Source organism: Antrostomus carolinensis, unplaced genomic scaffold (genome assembly GCF_000700745.2).
Source record: "Antrostomus carolinensis isolate BGI_N321 unplaced genomic scaffold, ASM70074v2 scaffold25112, whole genome shotgun sequence".
NCBI classification, from domain to species: domain Eukaryota; kingdom Metazoa; phylum Chordata; class Aves; order Caprimulgiformes; family Caprimulgidae; genus Antrostomus; species Antrostomus carolinensis.
The window spans coordinates 21,125-47,427 of NW_010299381.1; the positions used below are offsets into that span (position 1 = coordinate 21,125).

The 26,303-nt window shown below is 45.8% G+C and overlaps 1 protein-coding gene across 2 annotated transcripts in view; it reads left to right on the forward strand.

The window, feature by feature from the left end:
- AXIN1 (axin 1) overlaps nucleotides 1-26,303 on the forward strand; it is a 72,668-nt gene that overhangs the window by 19,915 nt on the left and 26,450 nt on the right. For both annotated transcript variants that reach the window (XM_029083691.1, XM_010162786.2), the window contains exon 2: nucleotides 20,724-20,864. In XM_029083691.1, coding sequence (XP_028939524.1) covers nucleotides 20,724-20,864 — 141 coding nt within the window. The remainder of the gene's footprint in view (nucleotides 1-20,723; nucleotides 20,865-26,303) is intronic.

Genomic DNA, 26,303 nt, shown 5'->3' on the forward strand with positions numbered 1-26,303 from the left:
AGTGTGTCACAACCCTCAGTGTAAAAAATGACTTCCTTACATCTAGTCTGAATCTTCCCTTTTTTGGTTTATTTCCCCTATTTCCCCTTGTCCTATCACTACAGACCCTGCTAAAAAGTCCCTCCCCATCTTTCTTATAGGACCCCTTCAGGTACTGGGAGGCCACTAGATGGTCTCCCCAGATCTTCTCCAGGCTGAACAGCCCCAACTCTCTCACCCTGTTCACAGCAGAGCTGCTCCAGCCCTCGCATCGTTTCTGTGGCCTCTTCTGGACTGGCTCCAACAGGTCCCTGAATTTATAGGAAAATAAGTTTGTCCTTCTCTCTTGAAAGCTGTGCAGCACCAACTTGGGACCGAGTAAATCTGTCATCGTTTCTCTGCGGGGTGCTGAGCAGTTACCTGGCCTTGTCCTGCCCACAGGTCTGTCACTGCTGGCCCAAGCGGTGACGCTGAGCTCACTCTCCAGAGATCTGCCGGCAGCGGCGCGTTGCTCTCCTCAAGGTCATACTGCGAAGGCTGCCGAAGCTGAAACACTTCTCATTTATTGTTTGCCCAGCAGTGGTGTTTGGAGGCCCTGTTCATGTGGCTGTGGGTTGACGACTACATGATGGTTTGCATTAGGACAGGGGATTTTCCAGCCCTTGAGGGACAGCATCTTCCTTAGTGAAGTTCCAGTTTCCTCCTGGCATGGCTGGTTGGTGGGCACGAGCGACCATCTGCAGCTGCTGGGAAGCTCCTCTGTCTCTGAGCCCTTGTTGGGGAGGGGGGCTGGGTTCTGGAGTCAGGCTGATGAAATGATGAACTCAGCTCATGTTATGGCCGTTTTATTGCTGCTATGGCAGATCCTAGAGGTGTCTGTTGGACTCTGCGAGTTGATAGACACACAGACCAGCACTGAAACAAACTGCATCTGCTTGAATTCACCCATTGGGATATTAGGGTTTAATCTGTGTAGTGCTCCTTCCAGAACAGGAATTGGTATTTCAGTTGATACACTACTGGTCTTTTTTTTTTTCTTCTCCAACTGTCTTATGCAAAAGCACTTAACGAGTCGCTTCAAAAGCATCCAGAGGTGTGAATTACAGCTGATGTAATTAATTTGTGTTTGTGGACCTGGCCCCCTGCAGTCTAGGTGGCGTGTTGGGCTGGCAGTTAAGAAGAACAAAAGTCTCATCTTGGAGAAGATTAGGAATTCTTTAACAAAGGTTAAGCCAGGGCTCTGCTGCCTTATCTTTGTACTGGTGTCTTGTGGCAAATGTGTCATTTAAGCATGAACAGTAGGCAGGCTGGTCCTCACGCCAGCTTTAAAGCAGCAGCATCTCTGCTCACCTACCTGGTTGTTTTGCAAAGCAAAATCTTAAAAAAAAATGGTTAGGCATAAAACAAGAGCGGGGCAACTCTAGATCCTGAAGTCACTGCAGGGGTGCCCATTGCAAGGACATTGAGAGCCGGAGCCCGCTGTGTGACTTTTGAAGTCTCTCCTTCCCAAGGCCATCTCCACGCTGTCCGCTCTCTCTTCTGCTCATCTATTCTCATCCCTCCCACCCTGGGGTGAGCGAGCAGCACAAATACTGTGCATCGACCGGGTGCTGCAGGGAGAGCTGGAGATGAAACGAGGAGGGATGCAGACGGAGCAGCAGGCAGCTCCGAAAGCGAGGAGCCAGCCGTGCCCTTCCTGCGGGCTGCCGTGGCGTGCTGAGCCCCAGCCCGGCTGCAGCAGGATTTCGTCCCAGCACACTTCCAGCCAACATGTCATGGCAAGCTTCCCCAAGCAGCAGTTTCCACTTTTCCTCTTTGGTGTCTATTGTTTTGTTATTTGGGGAACTGGAATCCGTGATCGAATTTGAAACGTGGTTAGCATTAGCCTCTGACGCAACAGGGGTTTTGGTTTTTTCCTTTCAGATTGGTCTGAGCCTGAGCACATCTTTCCTTGGACAGCTTGAGGGGTCCACAGCTCTCCTGTGACCCAGGCGCTCGGGCAGTGAGGCACAGTTGTGTTTAGTACCGAAAGACTGTCCCGTTTAGTCTCAGCAGAGCTGCAAAGTGCTGGCTTGGGCTAAATTAGACAAATAGTCACTTGTTGGCAAGTGAGTTTCCGAAAGGGGGAGGCTGGCTGAGTGCTGATGGTTTAGATTTAGTCATTTAATGAACGGCATCAGGAATAGGTTACGTTCTCAATTATTTTGATTTTAATCTAATGTGTTAATAACGTGAGGCTCTTCAGATGAAAATGTATTTCCAAGTTGCTTTAAGCATTTGCTAGCGTAGTAAGTTGAAGACATATGTGAAACAAAGGGCCATCTGATGAGCTGCTATTGTTCTCTTAATTCAACCCACCCCATTTGGGCCACTCTGCATGAATGGCTTTGTGTTTGCTAATAAAATCATGCTATGTTCCCTGCAACACATGTTCTGCATGTCCCAGCTAGTCAGCACCAGTAAAACCTTATTTTCTAGGTTTATAACGTTACCTTCTCAACTGTGGCTTCTTTTAGAGACAGCAGGACTTCCAGGGTTGGCCTTGGCATGCTTGAGCACACAGGGGTGGCTTTGAGAGTTGCCATAACCCCGTGTTTCTGCCCCATCTTCCTCCTTTCCCTTGGTACCTTGGGCTCTTGCTCCCTGCATGGCTTGTCAGTGAGTGTGAGTGCCTCCTCACCTAAAGGGTGCTGTGTTAGCACGTTGAACGCTGGAAGAAATACAGAAATGTGCTCCTTGGACTGCATCCTCTGCCTTCTCCCCAAAATGTTTGGGTGAACCAGAGTTGCTTCTCAGACTGGCTCAGGGAAGGTCCAAGAGTGGCTGTGGGCTCCACAGCCCTTTGATCTGCTGGGCTTTGGAGACCCAGAGAGCTTGCAGGAAGAGCTCTGCTGTTGCATGAGCCCAGGAGAGCTGCAACCAGCCTGACGGTTTCTTTGGGCAGTCCCTAAGACAGAGGGATGAAAAGCAACCTTCTGCCTTAGCCCAGCATCTCAGAGGGGTCTGCTGTTAGCAGTTGGCTGGCAGTGGTCCTCCAAGAGCCACCTCTAAGCTGGGGAGGGAATCAGTATGCATGGCAGTTGCTCCCTTTCCTTGGCACATTGTTTTTTAAGGGCTGTAGGGTGGAGGGGATTAGACCAAGTTCTTAGGGGAGGAGAATAGCCAGCAGGGGATGGCTGATCATTTTTGTTCCTTTTGTGGTACAAACAATCTCTCCCTTACTACTGTAGGGGCTCATGAGCCTTTGTGATGTTTATTAGGCCGAAAGATTTGGAGGAGACCTCTGGTCTAGATAGCTCTCTGACTGAGAAGGGGAATTTAGGCACTTGTGATAGCATGGCCAAAGAAATTACAATAAATATTTGGGAGATTTTTTGTGTTTGGCATTTGTCAAGAATGGTCTAGCAGAATGAAATCTTCAGTGGAAAGGCTGGAAGTCCAGCTGAAATGACAAAGATATGCCTAGGCTGGCGTTGGCACATATTCCACACTTCAGGGATTAGAAGGAATTGTGTAATAGCAGCGTAATGATCTGCAGAATTGGCTCATTTAAACTTCAGCTGCTTTTGTTTAGGAGATGGACTTAAAATCTGAAACTGGGTCAAAATCTTTTCTTGTTCTAGAACTTAAAGTTCCACACGTTTCAGACTTCTGTTTGAAGAGACCTCTTTCTTAGGGCTGTTCAACCAGCCCTCCTGGCCTGAATTTCAGCTAGACAAGGTGACCTTGGGCTGCTAGTCCTCCTTACTTGGGAAAGTGGCATTGATCAGGATTAGAAAATATTTTTTAAGGTCTGATGATTGCCAATGCATCCTCTCCTGATCAAATCACAGTCCTTGGTCCTCTTTAGGACTGATGGAAACGTCTCCTCTAAGACTAGCAGCAGAGCAGGCACTGTTCTTGGGGTATATTCACTCTTCTGGATTCTTACCACATTGTCAGTGAAGGTCGATGTCAGAGTTTTATCACTTCATGAATTTACCCTAAACTACCAGGGAAACAGAAGTCTTCCTCAGCAATGGTGTTCTTCCTGAAAATGAAGCCAAAATTTTCATGAGCAGTGTCCTGAGAGTTGTGGCCCCATATCTCCTCAGCTTGCAGCAGCAAATAAAATCCCCAAAAGGTTTTTTTGGATGCAACTGCATTTCCAACAGTAAATGCAGATTCTTCTTCCTGATCCCAAGAGCAGCTGCTCACAGACATGCATGACCTCCTGATCTCCTGGGGTTGGCCCCAGTCAAGGAAATGTGCAGGTATTTCTTTGTCCCAACCTGTTCCCTAACTTTTCCCAGAGAGTAAACCCTGGGAGAGGGAGATTTGCAAGGTTAGTGTTGGGAAATAGCTGCTTGGGAAAGCCCTCTTCCTTTCTACTGGAGAAAGCAGCCTGATTAATTATTCTAATTGCTCAGCTGGACTGAGGTAGGCTTCTAGTGGTGTAACTGAGAGCAGTTGTGAAGTGGAAGATTTGGAGGTTAGGAATTACGTCCGTTCAGCAGACAGTCCCACCAGGCAGTCAACCTGCTACCTGCCAGCAAGTAACAAAGTGATCCTGCACATGGAGGATCTCTGTAAGTCACCAACACTGGAATTCATAAATTCATTTAATATTTGCTTCAAGCTGCACAACAAATACACGCCTGCAGCATACATAGACATCTGCTGTCATCTTGAGCAGAGAAGATGGTGCCATTGAGCAGCTACTGTGTTAGCAGCATGCACACGCAGAACAGATGAGTCTCTCTTTGCTCACTTATCCATGGTGTGAATTTTACATCATACTATGGATATGCACATGGTCCAGAAAGATCAGTCCTAAAAGAAGAACCGCTGGTAAATATTGTTCTCTCTTGCCTGGGTGTGATAAGGTACCAGCAGCAGAAGTTAGCAGCCAAGTCTCTCTGCTCTTGCGTCGTGTCGTGCAAGAGTCTCACAACTGCAGATGCAAATGTGCAGGCTCAGACATCGGTGTCACAAGCTCCTGCATGTTTTGATTAATTCATCTCCAGTTTTCACACACAGGTTCGGGGATGGGACGGGTGCTTTCATCAACTTTGCGATCAAAACGTAATGCCCAGGGTGTTCTGACTCACGTCAGGGACTCACTCGTAGTTTTGCAGGGGCGTTAATAGCGTTGTTAAAATATCGCTGCTGTATAGGCGGAGCTGGCAGCGGTGGCTGCAGTCATGGTTGCCTAACATTTCCCATGATATAAAACTTTGTTGTAGTTGCTCATATCTTTATCAGACTGTGTTGTTTGGTGTTCTTCCACGCTGAGATTCTGCCTAAGGCTGAATTATTTTGGCAAATTTTAGCAAAAACAAAGGGGGAGGAAATTACATTGTTTTGCTCATGTCGGAGTCTTACAATTTACTTTTCATTGATAACCTTCCAGCTTTCCTGCTTTGAAGCAGGGGTGTATCGTTTGGCAAGTGGGCTGCTGGAGGTGGGAGGAGCGCTGGCAGCTTGAACATGCCTTTTGCTGTCCATGTGAGAATCCATCCAATTTGATTAAATTATTCAGCTTGTGAAAATTGCACGACTTGTATAGTAGATGGTTTAAAATTTTGGCAGGCAGAGTATCTGAGGAGGGTATTTGCTCTGACGATGCTCCTGGCTGAGACTTCAGAGACTGGAAACTGCAATTCCTGTTGCTGATGATTCCGGAGTCTCCGACCCTCATCATTAAGTGAGCCAGCTCTCTTCTCCCATCCTCCAGAAAAGACACTCAGCAAAAAAAAACCAAAAAGGGAGGTTTGGGTGTTGATGGAGAGGAGGTGAGGAGGGGGAGATCCCCCAACAGTGAGCAGGTGGAGATCCCCCAACAGTGAGCAGGTGATGTTGGGAGCTGGCAAGACACAAGGGTGCGCAGGGTATTGAAACTGGAAAGGGGTTTTCTGATGCTTCCTGGAGTTTTCAGGTGCTGTAGCTGAAGCTGCCTGCTCAGCCTTCATTCAAGCCTGTTATGCAGGAGGAGGATACTCCTTACCCACTCATCTCAGCCAGTTTTGGTAACGGGGTAAAATTCCTTTTTTGTGCAAATGTATGGCAGGTTAGAGGAGAGAAACCCTGTTCACCTCCAAGGAGGAGGAGGGATGTGAGCTGACCCCAACTGCACGACTGAACCCACAAAGCTGATCAGGAGAGAGGAGCTGGGGATGTTTTGCCCCGTGTAGACATGAGATGGTGTAAGTCTGATTCACGGTGCTACCACGTGGCATTTCATAATTTTCTCTACTCTTGTAGCTGCTATTTTTTGAGGACTCTTGCTTGTTCAGTGCTGGGGGAACTAAAAGAGCAGGTGGGAAGGAAGGTGTGCAGGGCACCTGCATTACCTCTTGCACCATGAAAAGGCGTTGCAGGGGAAGAGGCAGAAGATGCAGGCAGAAGAACACAGGTGCTTCCGTGCTGGTTTTTGCCTGAGATGTCCTGTAAGACAGCTCTTCTCCCCGGGAGGGAGTGGTGTGTGCCTTAGCTTTCTGTGTGCAGCTTAAGACCCAGATCAGACTTACTGATGTGCTGAGCACGCATCAAGGCAGAAGTCTTACAAAAATGTTGAGTATTACGCCCAGAGCATTTCAAATTGAGCATCCACATTTTGAGAAAATTTTGACTGTTTCAGCATTGCAGTTGACTTTCTGTACATAAGAGGATAATAGTTTTTCCTTCCTCCAGAATAGCATCACAAGTAAATACAAGATTCACTTGTTAAAATTGCCTTAGAAGAATCTTCAACCGAGTGAATAATGCTGCATTCAGCATGAGATTTGGGTGATGTGAAAGTACAAAGAGAGGGAAAATAAGGATATCAATCCATTTATTCTGTGCCCTGAGCAGAAGAAGTTCTGCAGAGGTAGTGCAGGATCAGTAATAGATAGTGTGATACATGGGCACAAAAGAGGCAAGTAGAAGATTTTTATTTATTTATTTATTTATTTATTTTGGTCAAAACTGCAGATTGTTTTTCCCTGCTGTTTTAAGGAGAAAACATCTAAAGCAACGAGGCATTTTTGTATTACCTACTTGGTCAATGAGATCCTATATGTATAGCATGGCACATATGCATTCTGTAACAGATGGTGTGTTTGTGTCATGCAGATGGGCTCCAGTGTTTCACAGCTCTTGTGCTCCAGGCCCTACACAGAAAACAGCCTTTTCCTTCACCTGCAGGATTTAATTTCTAATTATGGCAGCTGGGATGATTGCAGCCCATGGCAGTGGGTCAGACTAGCTGTGCTGCCCCACTCTGGGCTCCTCTTGCTATAGAAGAAGGAAACGGTAGCAGCAGCACATCATGTCAACTGGAGGTGATGTTGGGCTCATCCATGGACATCCAAAATGCAGAATTAAACCAGGTCTCAGCACAGAGGCTCCCAAAATGTGGCTTTTGCAACGGGGCCATGCTGACTTTGGTGACTGGGAAGGTGTCAGCTGGAGCTGAAACTTCTGTTTGCATTGGAGGCAATTGTAAGATCTGTTCTCCATGGAGGTTTTCTGCTGAGATCTGGCCACAGCCTTGTCATTATTCAGAACACTTAGAGTCTCTCCACACCTTCCTGTTTTCACTAATTATTGAAGTGTCTTTGGGGCCTCCCTCCCCTGTTGAATTTGGTTGAGTGTCAGCAAATACCCTGTCCTCAGAATTTCTGGAGGGAGCAAAAAAAGATGAACAGGAACACAAAGAGTTTGATTACTTAGCCTTCTGTCGTTAAGAATTTGAGGTAAAAGGAAATACAAGGGTCTTTAATTTGAACAGTGGCTTATTTATTTAGAACAAAAAGCACATTGCTTGCATTGTCACTTATTTTTCCTAAATGGACTCATCAGCTGGTTTTAATTGTAGAAGGATACGTAGGAATGGAACGTGAGTTCAAACAGCTCTTTTACAGCACTTTAAATGGACCTGGTACTTCATATATATCCCCACAATAATGCATACCAGATGAAAAGATACTGTGGAATTTGTGTAATAAAGGTAAAAGCCCGTATATCTGCCTGTTCTAATGGATGAGAACCAAAACAGAAAGATTGCATAAGGCAAAAATAACAACAAACCCCAGCACAGTTCTTGAAGTCAGGTTTCACTTGCTGTAAAGCACACAGGGGGAAAAACACCCACAGGACTTCCCTGTGCAGCAGTGAGCTCAGTAACGGGATGGACTCTGTATATAAACCTCCCAGCAGCTGCCCTAATGCTCTTGTGCTGCAGTTGAAGGTATTTCATCTTGCCTCTGGTCTGTGGTTTAGCTGGACCTTCTGGTATTACAGTGTCCCAGGAGCTCTTCTGCAATTTGTCTGTGAGCAGCTCTTCTTTTTTTTTTCCTTCCCTGCCTCCTTTAGCTGTTTTCACTACTTTTTAATATCCATGTAAATGAGGTGAACTGGTTCTTGTACCTTGAACTATTTAGTGAATGCCTCTGGAGATGTTGTCACCTTCAAGAGCAGAGTATGCCCAACGGGGGTCCTTCTAGTTACAGTCAAGGTAGACACATTAAACAGGCATTGCTAACCAACCTGTGCCGACTGGCTTTGGACACTCACCTCCCTCTTTCTCACTGCTGAATTCTTTGCTCCTGGTTTGCCAGTCAGCCACTGAATTCAGATCCTTCCAGGTCTTGCTGGAGATGTAAGGTTCAGTGAGTGTCCCAAAACTAGGACTGTGAAAGAAGACTTCATTCTGCACCATCTAAGGAGAAGTTACTAGTCCTTATTTAAAAGGAAGCCTGGCTGTAGCATCTTCACAAGACTTAACTTCCCTCTGTATGCCTATTTTCTGGGGACAGCAGCAAGTTATTTGCTGTTGGTCTGCTAAACCCTTAAATAAGGAAAAAGATGAGTATCTCTAGAAAAGAAAAGATCCTTTTTAACAGCATCTGTCTCCTTTAGACACAGTTTCTGCGTAGCTCATTCCTTCTGGTTGTTGTTACTGCAGTTCTTCTGGGGACTCGTCATTGCTGTCAACCTCTAATGGACCTTGTCAGAAGGATAGCATGACTCAGTCCACCCTCGTCTTGCCCCAGCCACTGTGTTACATCAGCCAGGTCAGTCTGAGCTGAGCAGGGAACGTCAGATTACAGGCTCCCAGTAGAGACCAGGAGACCACGTTATGATTTATATATTTACTGTGATGCTGACATCTCTTCAGAGCTGAGCAGTAAATGCAAGTTTAAAAGCTTTTTGCAGGTTGCTGGTATTTTGTTGTTGATACAGCCTGCCACTTGTTAACGTGATCCAACAAGTATCCTTTAATGACCCCATTTGGGGAGCTCGGGAGACTCCAGAGGACTGCTGGAGAAGCTCTGTTTCATGGTGCTGTACTTCTGAGACCTACTTATCTGTCGTGGTTGCAGTCAACTGACACTTATGAACTCCTGCTCATTATAAAGTACTGATTGGAGCTGAATTCTTCTGGGGAGGATCTTCTTTTCTGTCCCGATCTAACGGTCTCTTGACTTTACACTTAAATGTGCTCCCTAGATAGAAGTAAAGTTAAATAAGGCTTTGCAGGAATTTTTAATGCAAAGGTATGAAATGTCTTTGTGAAGGTCTTTTGCTCGGCTGAGTTGTTTTTTCATGTGCTGCCAATATCTGATCCCACTTCTTGACCTTTAATGTACACTGGGAGAGAAGATTAGGATGTTTCTAATCAGCTGCATCTCCCCTCTGGGAGCGCTATTAAATCCTCACTCTCAGCTTTATCTTTGCTGGGTCTTGCCAGCCCTCTGTGTTTTTGGTTTTGTTACCAGCTGAGGTCGGAGTTTGGTCACCTCAAAGGCTCTTATTCAATTGGGGGGAGTTTCTTGGATCCTTTCTGTAGGAGTTAAGACACTGCTGAGTAGCTCTGCTTGGAGGCAGACCTCTTAGCTTCATGTGCGTTGATGAGACGAGACCTTATTCAGTGAAATAAAGTCCTTTGTGCAGGATTATTGCTAGGGGTCCCTCAGTAATCCTACCCACCTCATCATTAGTAGGGCTTTGTCAAAGATCTTCAGTTACAAACCTGAATGGTTGTGAAGTGCCTCATAGATGTTCAAAATATTACACCAGCTGGTATCTTCTGCCACCCAAATTTGTAATTTCATTAAAATACCAATTTGTTGGCAATAAATTGGTAATGACTATTGAGTTCCACACCGTTGTTTCGATGAGGATTTCAGTGAGGCTAGCAGGTCTGTGGTGGTGTGGCTCAGCCTACGTTACATGGCCCAGTGATACAAACAAGCAGTTCTGTGTCAACACTGTGACTAGTCTTTGTCAAATGGAGCCCCTTTGAGTTGCCTTTCCCCTTTCATTTCAGCCACCAGCAACATCACTGATGTGATTTAAGAATCGATACATTTATCCCTGAAAGCAGTACAGACAATGGATTGCGTTGCTGGGGTTTATACCCTCCTCAAAAGCTTCAGTAATGTAAGGAAGGACTGAGCCCAGGTGGTCTTATTTCCCCTTGTATTCCAGTGGCTCCCATTCCCCAACGTGGTCCATGTACCTGTAGATATCCCTTCCCCATCCCGTGTTCTTGTGCACTCCAGAAGTTCTGTAGGTACGTAGAAATGAGAAGAGTGATCTGGAGTCTCTGGCCAAAGCTGTATGCTTTGTTCCCATCCAAAAACTTACTCATCCTACAGACCCTGGTCTTAGCTTACTGAGCTTGCAGACAAATCTGCTTGTAATTTTTTTCTTGTAAGCCCTTTCTTGTTGAGCAGAAATTTTGGCAGAGAAGAGTGGAGGCACTGGAGAATCCCCAGTTCTGCCTGGTTTTACCAGACTTCCTCAGATCTTTCCTTGGAACAAGCAGGCTAGAGGAAATACTTTCCATTTCAGAGAAGCATGGACAAACAACGTTACTTCAGATGGAGAAGAAAAGCGGCAGACGGAGTTACAGCGCTGAATCCTGCTAGCCAAAAGCATGCTCTTGCCTTTATTCAATCATTCCTGGAACACAGTGTTCTTATTGTATTCCTCCTCACCCTGCTCAGTGCCTCTCCTTGAGCTCAGGACTTGGAGATACCCCGACCACGATGCTGGTGGGTTTAGGGAAGTTAAAAAAAAGCATCAAATGCATCTCAGAAATGGAGCCTGTCCCTTGCCTGGCGCTAGGTAAACGTGTTTTCTGAAAAGCTGGATCCCGTTAGAAAGGTTCCCGCTGTCTGGAAAACAAAGTACATGCTCGCCTGGTTTAGTCATTAAGTAAATTTGTGGTTTGGTTGAGACGAAAAATAATGAAGAAAAGCTGTTGAAATCCCGGGATTAATTTGATAGTTTGCAGGCAGTGATGTTTTTAAGTGGAGCTGCTGCCTTCTTTAGGTTATGAGCAGACCCAGGTATAAACCTGGGCTCCTCTCTCTCCCCGTGCCTCAGAGGCAGGCATTTGGAAGTAATTTATTTCACGAAGGCTCTCGCCGCGCGGGCGAGGGGGATGCTCTGGGCTGGAAGCCATGGTGCGTGGGTGTCTGCAGGGCCAGCCTGCGGCTGGACAGCTGGGAGATGCTTTCGGCTCCTTATTTCATCTGCAGAAGGAGCAGCATCCTGGGCTGCGGGCAGGGCAGGAGGAAGGGACGGGTGGTGGCTTGTTTAGTGAGATGTGGAGGGCTCGGAACGGTTCAGGGGTTCGCTGGCATTTTTACATCTGCAACGTGATAGTTGTGTTGCCCATTCTGGGAAGAACCGTTTCCTCTGCAGCTCCTTTACATGTCCCAGCTGCCCTGTCTGCCTTCCCACTGAAGGGAAACCACAGGGAAAAGGCAGAGGAGCCCGTGCCAAGACCCCCATAGCTCTCTGCAGAGGGTTCCTCTTCACCAGCCCCAATTCATCTGGGAGAATCACCCAGGAAAGCAGAGATGTGGGAGCTGGCACTGCTGCATGCTGTGTGAAATGAACACTCTGTGTGTTCATCCACTTAAGTGCACACACATATATATAAAATTACTTGCCATATTAAACATAGATGTCATTTCACTCTGAGAAGCCAGTTAGCAGAGCAGAAAGATCTTGCCCATCAGCCTGTTGCTGAATTTTCCTAAGGAAATTTTCCCCAGGAATATTCAGCAAAAGGCTGATGGGCAAGATCTGGAGAACCCCAGTTGTCCAGGACTGGGATTCCACTTGTTTCAGGGGGGTTTGCTGTGGGCTGGTTCTTGCCTGCACCCTTGGGCAGCTGGACCACACTGGGAGTGTGCTGGAGCATACTGGGAGAGTGCTGGAGCACTCCCTGCCTGGGGATGGGATCCTCGGCATGCTGCAAGGAGACAGGAACTGTGATTTGAAAAGATTTTTATTTATTTTAGTGCAAAACATGACCTTAAAGCACATTGGTGTTTCTGTTTTGATGTTCCTCCTCATCCATGTTGTCCTGTCTGTGTTGTGGAGGTGTCAGGAGGATTTGGTCCTCAGGGTCAAGATCCTCTCACTGCGTTTGCCATGCATTTTAATATCAGTCATGAATTTAGTTGTTAAGGCAAATTTTTCTGGCAACACGCGTGGATGTTCAGCACATCCTTGTGCAAGCTTGATTCTATCCCTTCCAATAAAATATTAAAAATAATTCTCCCGTCTCCAGAGGCCATGACATGGAGGCGAGTGTGGGTTGTGGGTGGGAGCAGTGTACCCTGGATACCCAAAACGCACACAGGAGATGCTGGGTTTGCTCTGGTTTTATATAGAAACACTTTCATATAGAATGGTTAGGATTGGAAGGGACCTTAAAGCTCATCCAGTTCCAACCCCCCTGCCATCAGCAGGGACACCTTCCACTAGACCAGGTTGCTCAAAGCCTCATCCAACCTGGCCTTCAACACTTCCAGGGAGGAGCAGCCACAGCTTCTCTGGGCAACCTGGGACAGTGTCTGACCACCCTCACAGTGAAGAACTTCTTCCTAATATCTCATCTAAACCTCCCCTCTTTCAGTTTAAACCCATTTCCCCTTGTTCTGTCATTAACTGCCCTTATGAAAAGTCCTTCCCCAGCTTTCTTGTAGCCCCTTCAGGTACTGGGAGGCCGCTATAAGATCTCCCCGGAATGACTGATGGAGCCAGGCTGCTCCAAAGCACTAAGACTCTTGTTCAATCATAATTAATGCAGCCAAATATCCTATATAGAAAATGTCCCTATTTAATGTCAACCTTTCGTAATGGATAAGGATTCCTATTAATCATGTCATCATGATAAAAAAAACCCAAACAAACCTTTGTTATAGTATAAGTTCAGACTAATAAGTTGAAATGAGTCTAAGCAGGTACCTGTCATTGTTAGATATGGAACAAAATGTTTTGTGACATTCACTTTAGTTCAGGAAGATGATCCAAGCATCCTGTTAATTCATGTGCAGACATTGTGTTGCCCTTATTTTCTCTTTTATTTTAATTCATTTCTTGTGCGTTGAGCTATTAAATAAATAAGTTGTTTGGTCTTATTCTAAGGAAGACATGCATTGTTTTTAGGAAGGACTTGACTTTACTATGTGTCAAAATTGGATTTTTACAGTTTTTATTTTAAATCTGTAACTAGTGGACAAACTACAGTATTACATGGGAGTGGTGAATGAGCACAGCCTTGCCTCTGTTGGGAAGGAGGAGCTGGGAGGGCTCATTTGTAGATGCACACTCAGATTCAATCTTGAGGGACTTGTTGCACAGTTTCCTCAGGACACAGTGGTTGCATCTTGTTGTCTGAAAGCCTGTCCTAAGAAGGTTAGGGTGGCGATACAGCCACAATATTTAGCCTATCTAATCTTTATTTGCCTCCTAAGGGAAACAATTTATTTCCTGTATTTCACTTTCCTTCCTAGATTCTGACAAATTCTAAATCACTTTTCTCACCCACCTTGCTGTATGCTGTAATCCAAATTATGGGTTTCAGTAAATGTGTCTTGCATACCGTAGTCCTGCCTGAGAAGTCGTGTGTCCTTGGTCAATGCAAAGGAGTGAGAAATTGGAATCTCAGGCTGCTAGATCTTGGGTTTAGCTTTTGTAACTGTACTTCAATACTTCACAATAATTACTGAAGCTCCCCATAAAATAATTTCTGTGTACTCCTAAAATGGAATTGAATGCCTTAGAATAAAAGAGAAGAGGAGCCCTTATCTGTTCTTTTAGTTAAGTTTTTATTTATTTCCCTTCTTCCTCCAGCGTGGGAGGATGAATAAGCACGCAGGAAGATACAGATTTGCAAAGGCAAGGAGCACTAAAGAGTGTCGTTTTTTTCATCAGCTTTTAAAAGCCAGACTGTAATCATAAATTCTCTGATAGCTGGAGCACGCAGAAGTCGTCTTTAAGCCTACAAATGACAGGCTGCTGTTGCTTTTCAAACTTCAGATTTCATTTTTTTTATAAGACACAACTTTGATCTGGTTCCTTTGTAATGCTCTGCAGAGCGCCGGGGCCGCTGCGCTCGCTGGCTGCAGGGCTGGAAGTGAACTTTCTTGGCGAGAGCCATCTGGAGACCTCAAAGAACAGATTAACTTGTCCAGAATTGATGTGATCTTTGAAGAAACTGCCCTTGCCTAGAACACGTGTGATTAGCTTGACATTGGCGGTGATAAAGTTGAGATGCACAGCAGCGTCTCAGTACCCGCAGTAATTGGGAAGAGTTTGAAGTGGAGCAACCCCGAGGATCTGCAATCAAATTATCGGCTAAATCCCCAATTTTAACGTCTTGAGCAGACTTTGTGTCTTTAGTGCAGGTTAAATCCAGTCACGAGTAAAGGTTTTCAGCTTTTCATCTTCACAGACATTTTGTTCTTAGCTCCAAAACACACCTGTAATGATGTATTGAGGAACGCTGAGAATGATTTGGGACATTTCTAATAGTTTTATACCCAGTATGGTGCAACTTCTGTGATGGTTGTTGGTACCGTGGATTGGAAACAGAGACTTTTCTGTTCAGGTAGTAGATTAATGTAATCTTGTAAACCAGATTTCTTGGTGGGTGCTGTTCTAATCCCTTGATTAAAGGTGACCCTGCCCCTTCGGACGCTCTTGTCAGCACGTGCTGTTTAAACATGCTGAAGGGATTTGCTTCGGCTCCTACATCATAAGCTAACGTGCACCTTTTAATTTGATTGACTGGTTGTGATAATGAAATGTGGTATTGTGTGAAGGATGTGACAGTCGCCTGCTTGTTGGTAGATGGTAAGTAAGGGAGCTCTGCTTGACCGTGTCTGGCCAGCCAGAGACTCAGCGAGCTGCCATTCTGGAAGCTTTTTCTTTTTTCTTGGATGGAAGTACATAACTTTTTAAATGGAAAAAATAATTTTTTCACACTGAATAAATGTGAGATGTCAAAATAATGAACTGGAAGGATGTCTCGGCATTAGACTGCGTCCTCCCAATTGCAAAGGCAACTAGAGACACCAAATAAGAATAGTGCTTAGTGCTGGTTTCCTCGTGCAAGTGTAGTTCTGGAAATAGTCATCTTCAAAAACACAGAACTCTTGAAGTTTGAACTAAGTTGTCAGAAGTGGGTGTGGAAAAGCAGGGTGGGAGCACAGAGAGTCAGTAACTGGGTCTCATTGAGTTGCAGCCCTGATCTGTGGTCTCTGGGCACCATCCTTCAGTTCAAACACCACCCACCAAAAGAAGAAAGGAGGAATCATGTCCTGCCACAAGGTTCCTCACTGCTGTGCAGCTGCCATCAGCTGTGGTGAGAGAACTTGAATTTCTGCAGAGCCTGTTTTGGAGTGTCCTTCCCCAGGACTTGACAACATCCCCACATCTCCTGCAGCTCAGAGCTTTCCATCGCAACTGATGAAGTTTGGGTGGTTATCATCAGCTGCCTCATGGCTCAAGCTGTCTAGGAAATGGGATTTCTCCCATGTTAAAAACATGCTCCTCACCCAAACCGTGGTGACCAAAGGTTCAGAGTATGTCATGGGAGGAGATCTGGAAGCACTGTTCAGGGGGAACGTGAGCAGAATGCATTGGGGTTTTGTGGTAGCTTCAGGAGTCTTTATCTCTTTGGTTTACTAATCTAGTGTCTCCAACAACTGCGTCCTTGATAGCGCAGGGGTTTGGAGGTGCCTCGCCGTGTCACCAGGGAGTTTGGAGATGCACTTATCTCAGGGTCAGGCAAGTGGGGGACCCTTGCAAGAGGAGGACTGCCAACCTGCTGGGGTTCTATCACAACTTCTTTTGAGTAAAAAATTTTCTTCTGGAAAACGTGTCATAAAATTCCAATGCTAGAGCTGGAGAAGATGGTAGCAGTGAAAACTGATGGATCTGATCAGCTCCCCTGTTAGACTGGGAGCTGCTCCATCCACACTGGAACTGCTATGAAAATTGGGAAAACCATGTCTCTCAGACCTGCCAATAGAGCCTTGTGCAACTTATTCTGTCCAGTGAAAATGTAAATTCTACAGAAATGAATTGCCTAGAGATCTTTCAGCTCCAAGGAAGTTTCCTTCTCTCTTTAGGTGTTTTTTTTTCCATGCTTAAGAACATCAGTGAATCCCAGACTGCTTTGGGTTGGAAGAGACCTTAAAGCTCATCCAGTTCCAACCCCCCTGCCATCAGCAGGGACACCTTCCACTAGACCAGGTTGCTCAAAGCCTCAGTGTAACTGTTGAGAACCGAAGGGAGTGCCGTGTGGATTTGGCTTTGCAGGCAGGGTCTGTGAGCTCTTTCTCCTGCTGCAGATTTGAAGGTGACGCAAAGCTTCTCCAGAGCATGCTAGCCAGAACATGCTCTTTTTGCAGAGTAGCATGTTTGACAAAAATTGGGGACTTTGCATCTTTGATTTAAAATTGGAGTAGCCATCAGTGGGGAGCTGTGTGAAGGAGACTGGGGATCTCAGGCTGGAAGGAGAAAGATGCCCTTAGGGACTTGTGATGCAGTGGGAACGCCAGCTAGGGCAAGTGGACCAAAGAGGACCTCACCTCTCTTCTCATTTACGTTGAAGTTCCAAAATATGATGGTGCTGATGTTCAGAGTGCTGTGTGCTGATCTTGGTTGATGGAGTGTGAGATTTGGGAATGGGACACTGCCAAGACAACGTGCAAAATAACAGGTAGAAGGAAGCCCTAAGGAGATGCTTGCTGGTTTTCTACAACAGTTTTGGCCCTTGTCAGCATTACCAGGGATCAGCGGAGGGTTTTATGCAAAGAAAAGGCAGCTGGTCAGGTTGACTTACATGGGTCGCTGTGATCTCTATTATAATTGTTCCCTATGTGATTATTTTGAGGGTTGAGCAACTGAGAGCTGCAGAAGAGACATGCAGCTTGCTTTCTGCGATGTGTGAGATGTTCTGTGTTCATTTCAAAAGCATTCATTGCTCTTTTTGTCAAAAAAAAAAAAAAAAAAAAAAATCCAGAAGTCTGCAGGAATTTTTGTGAAGTCTAACTTTAAATGCTCACCTTGCCTTTTATCGCCCTTATCAGCACATAGAGCTCGGTATGTGAGGTTTTTTAGCTGACATTTCAAATCACTCTGAGTGTGCCTGTATCCCTTTTAAAGCAGCTTTCCCTCCCAGATCAGAAGTGACCAGAGTTGGGGTTTTTTTTTTTTGTTAGACTCCATGTTCCTTTAATGTTTTTCTCCTAATAGATGTTGAAAGCGTTCTTCAGAGGCACGGCACAAAACATTCAAATAGTGATACGACCCAGCTGAAGAGAGTTGTCAGGGAGAGGGAATGTTAGGAGAAGGATTGAATGCAGATGGATTCCTCAAAAGTAATGTAACCTGTTATGATTGCTTTGAAATCCTATACCCTTTCCATCTCCTTACGCTTACTGAAAGTTTACGTTTGCATTGATGTATTAGAGGCAGAGCTGAAATGGAAGTAATCCCTGTTGTATACATGCTGAAGTGTGTAATTTGGGCTAAATACAACAGTTGTGACCACACTCTTGCCTGCAATCTCAGTCCAAGCCCACAGCCATGGAGTGCTGCAGGAGAGCCCGTCCATCCCGACTCCTCTGGAGGGGTCAGGGACCATCCAGGCACCTATCTGCTTGCTCTTGGTTCCTTCACCCATCTCAGATCCATACCTGATGAACTCTTCAGATGCTCTCTCCTGCTTTGTATCAGCAGATGCAAAGAAGAAACTGATTGATCTGTGCATTTTATTCTATATATTACAGTGCTTTCTTAATATACTGCTAGATTAATCCGTGCCTCATCCAGAGGATCATGGCAGAAGTCAGAAGGTCCACCAGAAGTTGGTGCTATATTTTAATTGGGTTATCCAAAAAGCATCCTTCTCTTTGCCTGCGGGGAAGGCCTGAGTTATCCATCATTCCTGCCTCAATTTAAGAGGTTGTATCAGCCTCCATCACACAACTGTCATATTGGATGTGACAGGAGGGTTGCGGTGCACCGCGCTCCTTCAGTGTTCACAGCTGACCGTTATGCAAGGGGAGAGCTGGTGAAGGGGGGGCCTGTAAGGTTTCCACTTGTTATACCTTGTTTTTTAGGGTGAACTTGTTCAAATTATTTCCAGCCTTAAATATTTACCCTAGAAAGCTGTTCTGAAATCTGATGGAATATAGAAATAAGGTTACTGCAGTGCACATTTACAGTGACAGTCAGAAAGTTTGTGTGCTAGATGATGTCTGTGGTGACTCACCATCCCAGGGCACCTCTAAGTGTTGTACCCAGCCAGCTCTGTACTGCACCCAAGCGTGGAGAAACCTCGCAGGGCTCCCTTTGCCTCAAACAGTCTTGAAAAACCTCAGCTGACTCAGTTTTGGGTGCTTTTTGCACCACTCTGTAACTACACTGAGCTTTGTCCTCCAAGGAGAAATGGCTTGGAGTTTTTGTTGATTTGTGGCAAGCAAAACATTATACAGAATCACAGAATGGTGGGGTTGGAAGGGACCTCAGGAGATCATCCAGTCCAACCCCCCTGCCACAGCAGGGTCACCTCAAGCAAGTTGCACAGGAAAGTGTCCAGGTGGGTTTGAACATCTCCAGAGATGGAGACTCCACACCCTCTCTGGGCAGCCTGTCCCAGGGCTCTGACACACTCATGGTAAAGAAGTTTTTGCTCATGTTTAAGTGGAACCTTAGGTTCCATGAGGTCTGGCTGAGGGCTATAGCCCTGTCAAATTCAGGTTTTAAAATAACATGGGTACTCCTTCCATCCCTGTACACTGAGTACCGTATCATACATAAATCATTCTGAAGACCTCTACCTTAAATGGATTTTCTGCTAGTCCCGGTTCACGCCATGGCTGTGCTGTGTTCATACTCTGTGCAAATATGCAGAAACTGCCAACTTTTACCTTTGCTGGTGTCTTCCCCACCGTGCCCCCTCCCTGGAAGTGTTGAAGGCCAGGCTGGATGAGGCTTTGAGCAACCTGGTCTAGTGGAAGGTGTCCCTGCTGATGGCAGGGGGGTTGGAACTGGATGAGCTTTAAGGTCCCTTCCAACCCAAACCAGTCTGGGATTCTATGATTCTATCTGTGCATTTCTCATGGGTTTCCTTGTCTTATCTAAATTAAACTCACCAGAGCAGGGACTCTTCTCTGTTGTCTGTAGGACTTTGACCATTGCAGTACAACCAGAACAGCTTTTCGCAGGTGAACAGGGAAGCACAAATTGTGTGATGTGTGCTTCTTGGAGATGTTTGCTCAAGGTCTGTTACAAACCACATCAACTAGGTGCCAGTTACCTGAGTTACTGAATAAAAGATCAGCTTGTTGATGAGCTTTGGGATCTGAATTTAAAAAGAACTCTGATTTTCAGAGCTGGTAACAGAGCTTGTGAAAAACAGGAATTCATCAACTTTAAGATGTTCTACAAATGCTGCTCTTCATGCAGAGAGGTAGTGGGGGATTAAATGATGCTGTGTTGCTGTGCGGGTGTGAACCTTTCAGCTTGTTCCTCCTTCTGGCAAATTACAAAATGACTTGCAGTGACAACAGGATGCCTGCGTGGCCTGACAGTCCTGCGGGGTGGCAGAGCCGAAGGCGTGCTGGCAGCAGTAGCTGTTCTACACCAGTGTGGAGGAGCTCTTGGATGCTTGTTTCACCATTAGTGCAGGTCTCCTCCTGAGCAAGGAGCTCGCTTCCCCAGCTAGCTCACACAGGCAGCCTCTCTTCTACCATGTTGTTTAAAAGAAGGAGGTTGGCCTGCTTATCCGTGTGTGTGTGTGAATAACCTGTCTGCAGGACAAGGCACGTGGTTGTGTCCAAACTCGCCTCCATAGATCCACAAACAGATTGTCCATTGATTAGGTGATCTTTCCTGGTGGAATCTGCAAGTGTTTGTACCTGAGTGTGACATTGGAGGTCAGCTTTAGATCCAGTGTTGTAAGCCACAGCCGTTTCTTGCTTTACCTCACTCCCTTGGCAAACATGTTACAGTAGAGAGGGATGTAAAAACAAGCTTAGAATGAGTGAGCCATGGACATGTCCCTTACCATTGGAAGAGTAGAAGCCTGTTCTGACTTAAGAAAAATGCTGTCTTATTATCTAGGTGTTGCCTTGAGGTGTCCTGCCTTGCTCGTAGAATGACAATGCTAAGCAGTTAGCCAATGGACACTGTAAATCCTGATGGGAACTGGACTTCCTCCATATAGTCTTGTTCCCTTCCTTCTAACAGTATCATCTTCATTACTCCATGAATTCCCTTTTGCTTCCAGGTATGAGTCAAATTGTTCATGGTTCTATCAGTGCGACTTAATTATGAACACAGCTTATTCTGTAGCCTGTCACCAGTGCTGGGGCTCCAGGCAGAGTCTTCCTGCCCAGTGATGCAGAGTGTGGTCAAGGTTGTGTCCTTCTAATTTGAGTCTCCCATTTTTCTTGCAGGCATGGGTCGTGGAGAGAGCCTGTTAACCCTTACTATGTCAACACGGGCTACGCTTTGGCACCAGCGACCAGTGCCAACGACAGCGAGCAGCAGAGCATGTCCAGTGATGCTGATACGATGTCGCTGACCGACAGCAGCGTGTAAGTACCTCCAGTCTGGTGGGACAACAAGTGACACAACAGCATGCTAGTTTCTTTAGTGGTGCTGCTGATGTTGTGTTAGTCTTGGAGTGGCTTTGCCACAGGTGGTATTGGGAGAATATTTCAGTTCTTCACTGTGAGGGTGGTCAGACACTGGAACAGGTTGCCCAAGAGAGTTATAGATGCCCCCTCCCTGGAAGTGTTGAAGGCCAGGCTGGATGAGGCTTTGAGCAACCTGGTCTAGTGGAAGGTGTCCCTGCTGCTGGCAGGGGGGTTGGAACTGGATGATCTTTAAGGTCTCTTCCAATCCAAACCAGTCTGGGATTCTGTGATTCTATGAATATCTGACTAGACCAAGGTCACAATCATTGTCCCTTTCTTTTCAGGCAGGGTTGATTTGTCATTGTGCAGGCTACTCAGCCTTACTGGTCTTGGAAACATTTGCAACATGAAATGGTTTGAGTGAACTAAAATAAACGATAGTCAGAGTTCCTGCAGTGTTTCTTGCCAGGTGCAAGCAACATTGGAAATGTTGGATGGCTTTGTAGTAAGTGATTTGAGACGTAGTATTTTCTGAATGTCAGGCAGAGCTTTCTGCTTGCCTGGGTACTTCTCCTCTTGATGTTTTTTGCTGCCAAACTGCTCTTCAGTAGGATGGGTGACTGAGCAGTTCTAGTTTATGCCTGGTGACCACTGCACTTTAACACAACTTGTACCAATAAGCCCACCTCACAATCTTTTTAGCTTTTTTCTAGTTCCCACCTTCCTGACAGCACTTGTATCTCACCCATGAGATACCTTCCTTAAAGATGATATGCAGAGGGAGAAAAAAGGGGTTATGAGATTTTGTTGTGACTGCATCTCTGTGATTAAAAAAAAAAATGATTTGGGCAAAAATATTCAGTGTTTGGTCTGGTTTTTAGTAGTGCAAATGCAAAGTGTCTTTCTGTAGAGCAGAAATCCTTTGATTCTTCAAGCAAAAGATGACAGGTTTACAGAATTAGGAGAAGGTTTTATTAACGGCAGCGCTGTAAACACAAAGTCCTCCAAGAGGCTCGTTTAGTGTCACTGTGAATGTCAGGAGCTGTCACACCTTGTGGTAGAAACTTCCCAGCCCGTGTCATGGATGTGAATGGGTGCTGCAACAGTTCCCCACGTGCCCTCAGTTGACACAATGAGCTGGTGCACGTGCAACATGGTAAGGGAGCTTCTCTGTCTGCAGTGGTGGTTCTATGTCAGCTGGTGTCATCCTTGTCTGGGGCTCCATGGAGCCTTGGTGCCATTTAGGAGCAGCTATTGAGTCTGCTCTGCTCACTGCCACCAACTCCTCACACCTTATCCATGTCACGTTGCAAAATGGAGGGGGCAGACCTTGGCCAAAGGGGCATGGGAGGCGGAGGATGCCCCTGGGACAGAAAGCTGTAGAGGGCCACTAATTAAAGGCTCGGTTGGATACGAATCCGGCTGCTTGGCCACATTCTTCATATTCATCAGTTTCTGTGGAGGAGAACTCTGAAGCTAGCAAGGGTCATGTAACTTCTTGTTATCAGGAGAGACAGATGTAAGGACTCTTCAGAATTAATTAGCTTTTAGCACTTCCTTTTCCACTGGTCCAGCAGGCTCATAGGGTTGCACTGATGGTTATACCTGCGATAAGTTGTGATCATTTATGCCAGAGTTCTTCACTCTCCTAATTTTTATTTCAGTAGCCATCATTTATTTCTTTCACAGGCAGAATAATTTCTGTTTGACTATCCTACGTGTTCTTTATTCTTTGCTCCTTTTTCCTTTAGGCATTTTCTTCCTTCTGTGCCCACCATAGGCTGCTTCTAGGACTTTAATTACCACCAATATATGCACTGCCTTCTGCTAATAACTAACCCCATCTCAGTGGTTCGTTTTAAGTAAGTCTCAAAAATCATAAGGGTAAACCTGTGTTCTTTCTTTCTGTGCATCTCAAACCGGATACGTGCAGATTCATCTCCAAACTGGGATTCTGGACATACAGCCTTGACCTTTGGCTTACAAAGACTCTGTCTGCTTTCAACACTTGCTCTTCATTACATCCTTTAAAATTCCAGTACCAGGTTTTGTTCAGTTTTTACATGGCATTTCTGAACCTATCTGCCTCTTGAGTTTCAAAGGAATTTTTGCAGAATTGCTCAAGGCAGCAAAAATGAAGAACAACCAGATGCAAGTTAAAGAAGGGACTCCTGCTGCTTGACAAGACTTGCATGTCTCAGTGCTTTGAATTTAGGCCTCCTCTGAGGAAAATGGCAATAAAAGCCTCGTTTGCTGATGAGCGAGGTTCTTCCCTGTGTGTGCTGTTTACATACAGCAGTCAAGCTCAATAATGAGGAAATCTCGCTGCTGCTCCAAGGCAGCGCGTGGACGGGGTGTGATCCCAAGGTGCAAACCTCCGTCATCCTCCGTCAGAAGAGAAGGTGTCCAGACAATCAGGATGCAAACAGCGACTAATTGAGGAGTGCTAATAGTAAAACAGGAAAGTACACAGGCGTGCAAAGAGCATGGTTTGACGGTTGGCATGCTCTTCCAGTGTTGGCCAACTCAAGCCGGTGGAGAAGGCAGACACACTGAACAGCTGCTGTACTCTGATCTATTGTGGTTGTCACCAGCTCCCCTCTGAGCTATGATATTGTACTGATCAAGGCAAAGCAAGGTTTGGATGTGGTTGCTGTGCAAAACTGCTAGCAAAGCCCTGGGTGATGCTCTGGCCATCTGGCCTCCTGTGCTAGGGTGAAGGGAGGCAGGCACAGGCTTTTTGGGAGCGCCCAGCTCACTGAAGTGTTTTTCAAAGTCATTTCTGTGGTACCAGCTACAAGCACGCTTGCCTAAAAAACAAACTTTTAACAGGATGTCTTTCTTTCCAAGCACTGGTAAATATTATTGTAATGGATTGAATTTATATAACAAATATGTTATCAGTCCCTGTTGTTCGAGGAGTTTGCTTTTTGAGTGGCTTAAAAAACGTTGCTCTTAAATGCCTGCACTCCGCTGATTATTTTTCAGTCTTCCTGTGTCATACGCATTCCTCTGCCCTTGTAGGCAAAACAGCTCCGGTGCTCTCTGCTGAAACCTGTTTTTATAATCAGCACGGCAGCTGTGTTGTTTTAGCTGCTGTGTGTGGAGGCAAGGTCTGGAGAGGACACGGCAAAGAGCTCTGGCGAGCACTAGCCCAGCACCAGCAAGCGTGCCATGGCCACAGGTGAGGCTGAGTCACTCACCGTTGGTGGTCGGTGATGTGTCGGGGCTTTGGGGCTCTGCCTCACCCCGAGCTGCTTGAAGGCTGCCCCAGGCTTGCAGCAGCATTGGATGTGTGTCCTGACCTGCTCCTGCTGTCTCCAGTAACCCTCATATGAACAGCATCTTCCCCAAGAACAGCATCTTCCCCAAGCCGAGGAGACAGCCTCACGGTGGGGCAGGGGGGGTGGGTCACAGCAGAAACGATCCAGACAAATTAAGGCAAATTAAGGGAGGAAGGCACCAGGCAGAAGCTGAAATGCATTAAATCGCCATGTGATGTTCCAGTTCAGATGCAGAAGTGCCTTAGGTCCATACCTTTCTTCTCTTTATTTCTGCAAGAGCTTAGATGGGTAAACAAGAGGTAACATCTCCTCTTTAGCCCAGTGTTGTGGTCCAACTAAACAATACTCCTTCCTCTGGGTCTTATCGTGTGTCCAGGCTTATCCTGAAGCTTTGCCTTCCTGCAGGTGCTTGGGAAGCCCCCAGGGCCAGTGGGCTTGGCCGGAGGGATGCCAGCTCTTCCCCAATTCTAGTTGAACATGCCCCAGACTAAGGATGGCCATTTCCTGGAGCAAAGGGGTTTAGGACAGTGGTTACTCCATAAAAAAAACCTTGCAGGTTAATCATAGAATCCCAGACTGGTTTGGGTTGGAAGGGACCTTAAAGCTCATCCAGTCCCAACCCCCCTGCCATCAGCAGGGACACCTTCCACTAGACCAGTTTGCTCAAAGCCTCATCCAGCCTGGCCTTCAACACTTCCAGGGAGGAGCACCACAGCTTCTCTGGGCAACCTGTTCCAAAATATTATTCCTCTGTTAAATATTATTCCTCAGATGATTGGTCTTTGGCCAAAATGCCTGGTGGTTTTCCCATCGCGCTTCTTTATGTGAGACAAGTCACTCAGTGATGATGGTGCTTTGATTAGAGTAATTGGTAGAAAATATCATCTTCGTTGTGGATTTGTTTCCCATCTTTCCTACGGCAAATGATCCAGAAAGACCTTGACTTCTGCTATATTTAAACAAGTTTAACAGCTTTTTTATTAAAAAGATCCTCAGTGATGATTTTCAAACTTGTTAGGCTGAATGGTTGGGTTTGGAGGCTGTCTACGGAGGAGCAAAGACAACCCTTGTTAGAAGAGTCCAAGTGCAGAGCCACTGCAAAACCTCCCTCACCAGAGGCTCTTGCAGGTCAGTTGAGAGGAGAGGAAGCCCCTGTGTTTCCCAATAGGAAACCAATTGCATTATCATTCAATAAACGATAGAAATACTCTTGCTCCCCCCGTTGCACTTCAGCGCAGACCTTTCTGGTGCTAGAAGAAATCACGTGGTGGAACAAGGAAAAAGTTTGGGAAAGTTTTATTTTAAAAGTAGTTGTGCTCTAAAAAAGTTTTGATTTTTTTCTTTTTTTATATATGTTATTTCTCTATCTATTGAAAATATCTCAAAGCAAGCTACCTGACAAAAGGAAAACAAAAGTACGGTATTGGTTTTCCTTGCTTTCCCCCCACCTATTGAATAAGGTTTTGTTGGGATAAAATTAAAGTGCTTATCTTTGAATTTGCTTCCTCTGGTTGAGTTGGCACAGTACATTGAACGAAGGAATGTTCCAAGTTCAGAGGTGGCATTGGGGAATCTAGTTAAAATGACATCAAAGGCAGCACAGCGGGGCTGAACATGTGTTTGAAGCCGGATAGATTAGAGGCCATTATCAGCCTTTCGCTACTGTGCTGGGAACAAAAGTCGCTCTTTCCGCTGGGACTGCTGCTGGGGAGAATTAAAAAAATAAAAAAAGAAAGAAAGAAAGAAAGAAAGAAAAATTGCACCTTCTAATGTAATGCTGCTTTTCCCGCGAATGGCCATGCGAGTTGTGTTCTGGCACCTGGGTTTTGTGCAGCGGTTAAGCTGAAATGTTGTCTGGTGATGCCGACCAGCGATGGCTAAAATAATCCCCCAGATTTCTAAGCTTTTTTTTTTTTTTTCCCCTGTAAAAATTACCAGTTGTTTTGTTTCGATCCAGTCTGGAAAAAAGCTGCATCGTGATGCAATGAAACCCTTTAACCATTTGTCATTAAAGAAGATGAAGCTGCCTAATGAAAGCTATCGAAATCGCCTGTCGGTAGAGCAACGCTCGGGGAAATTGTGCTGCTCCCGTGAGGTGTCACTGCTCCCGTGA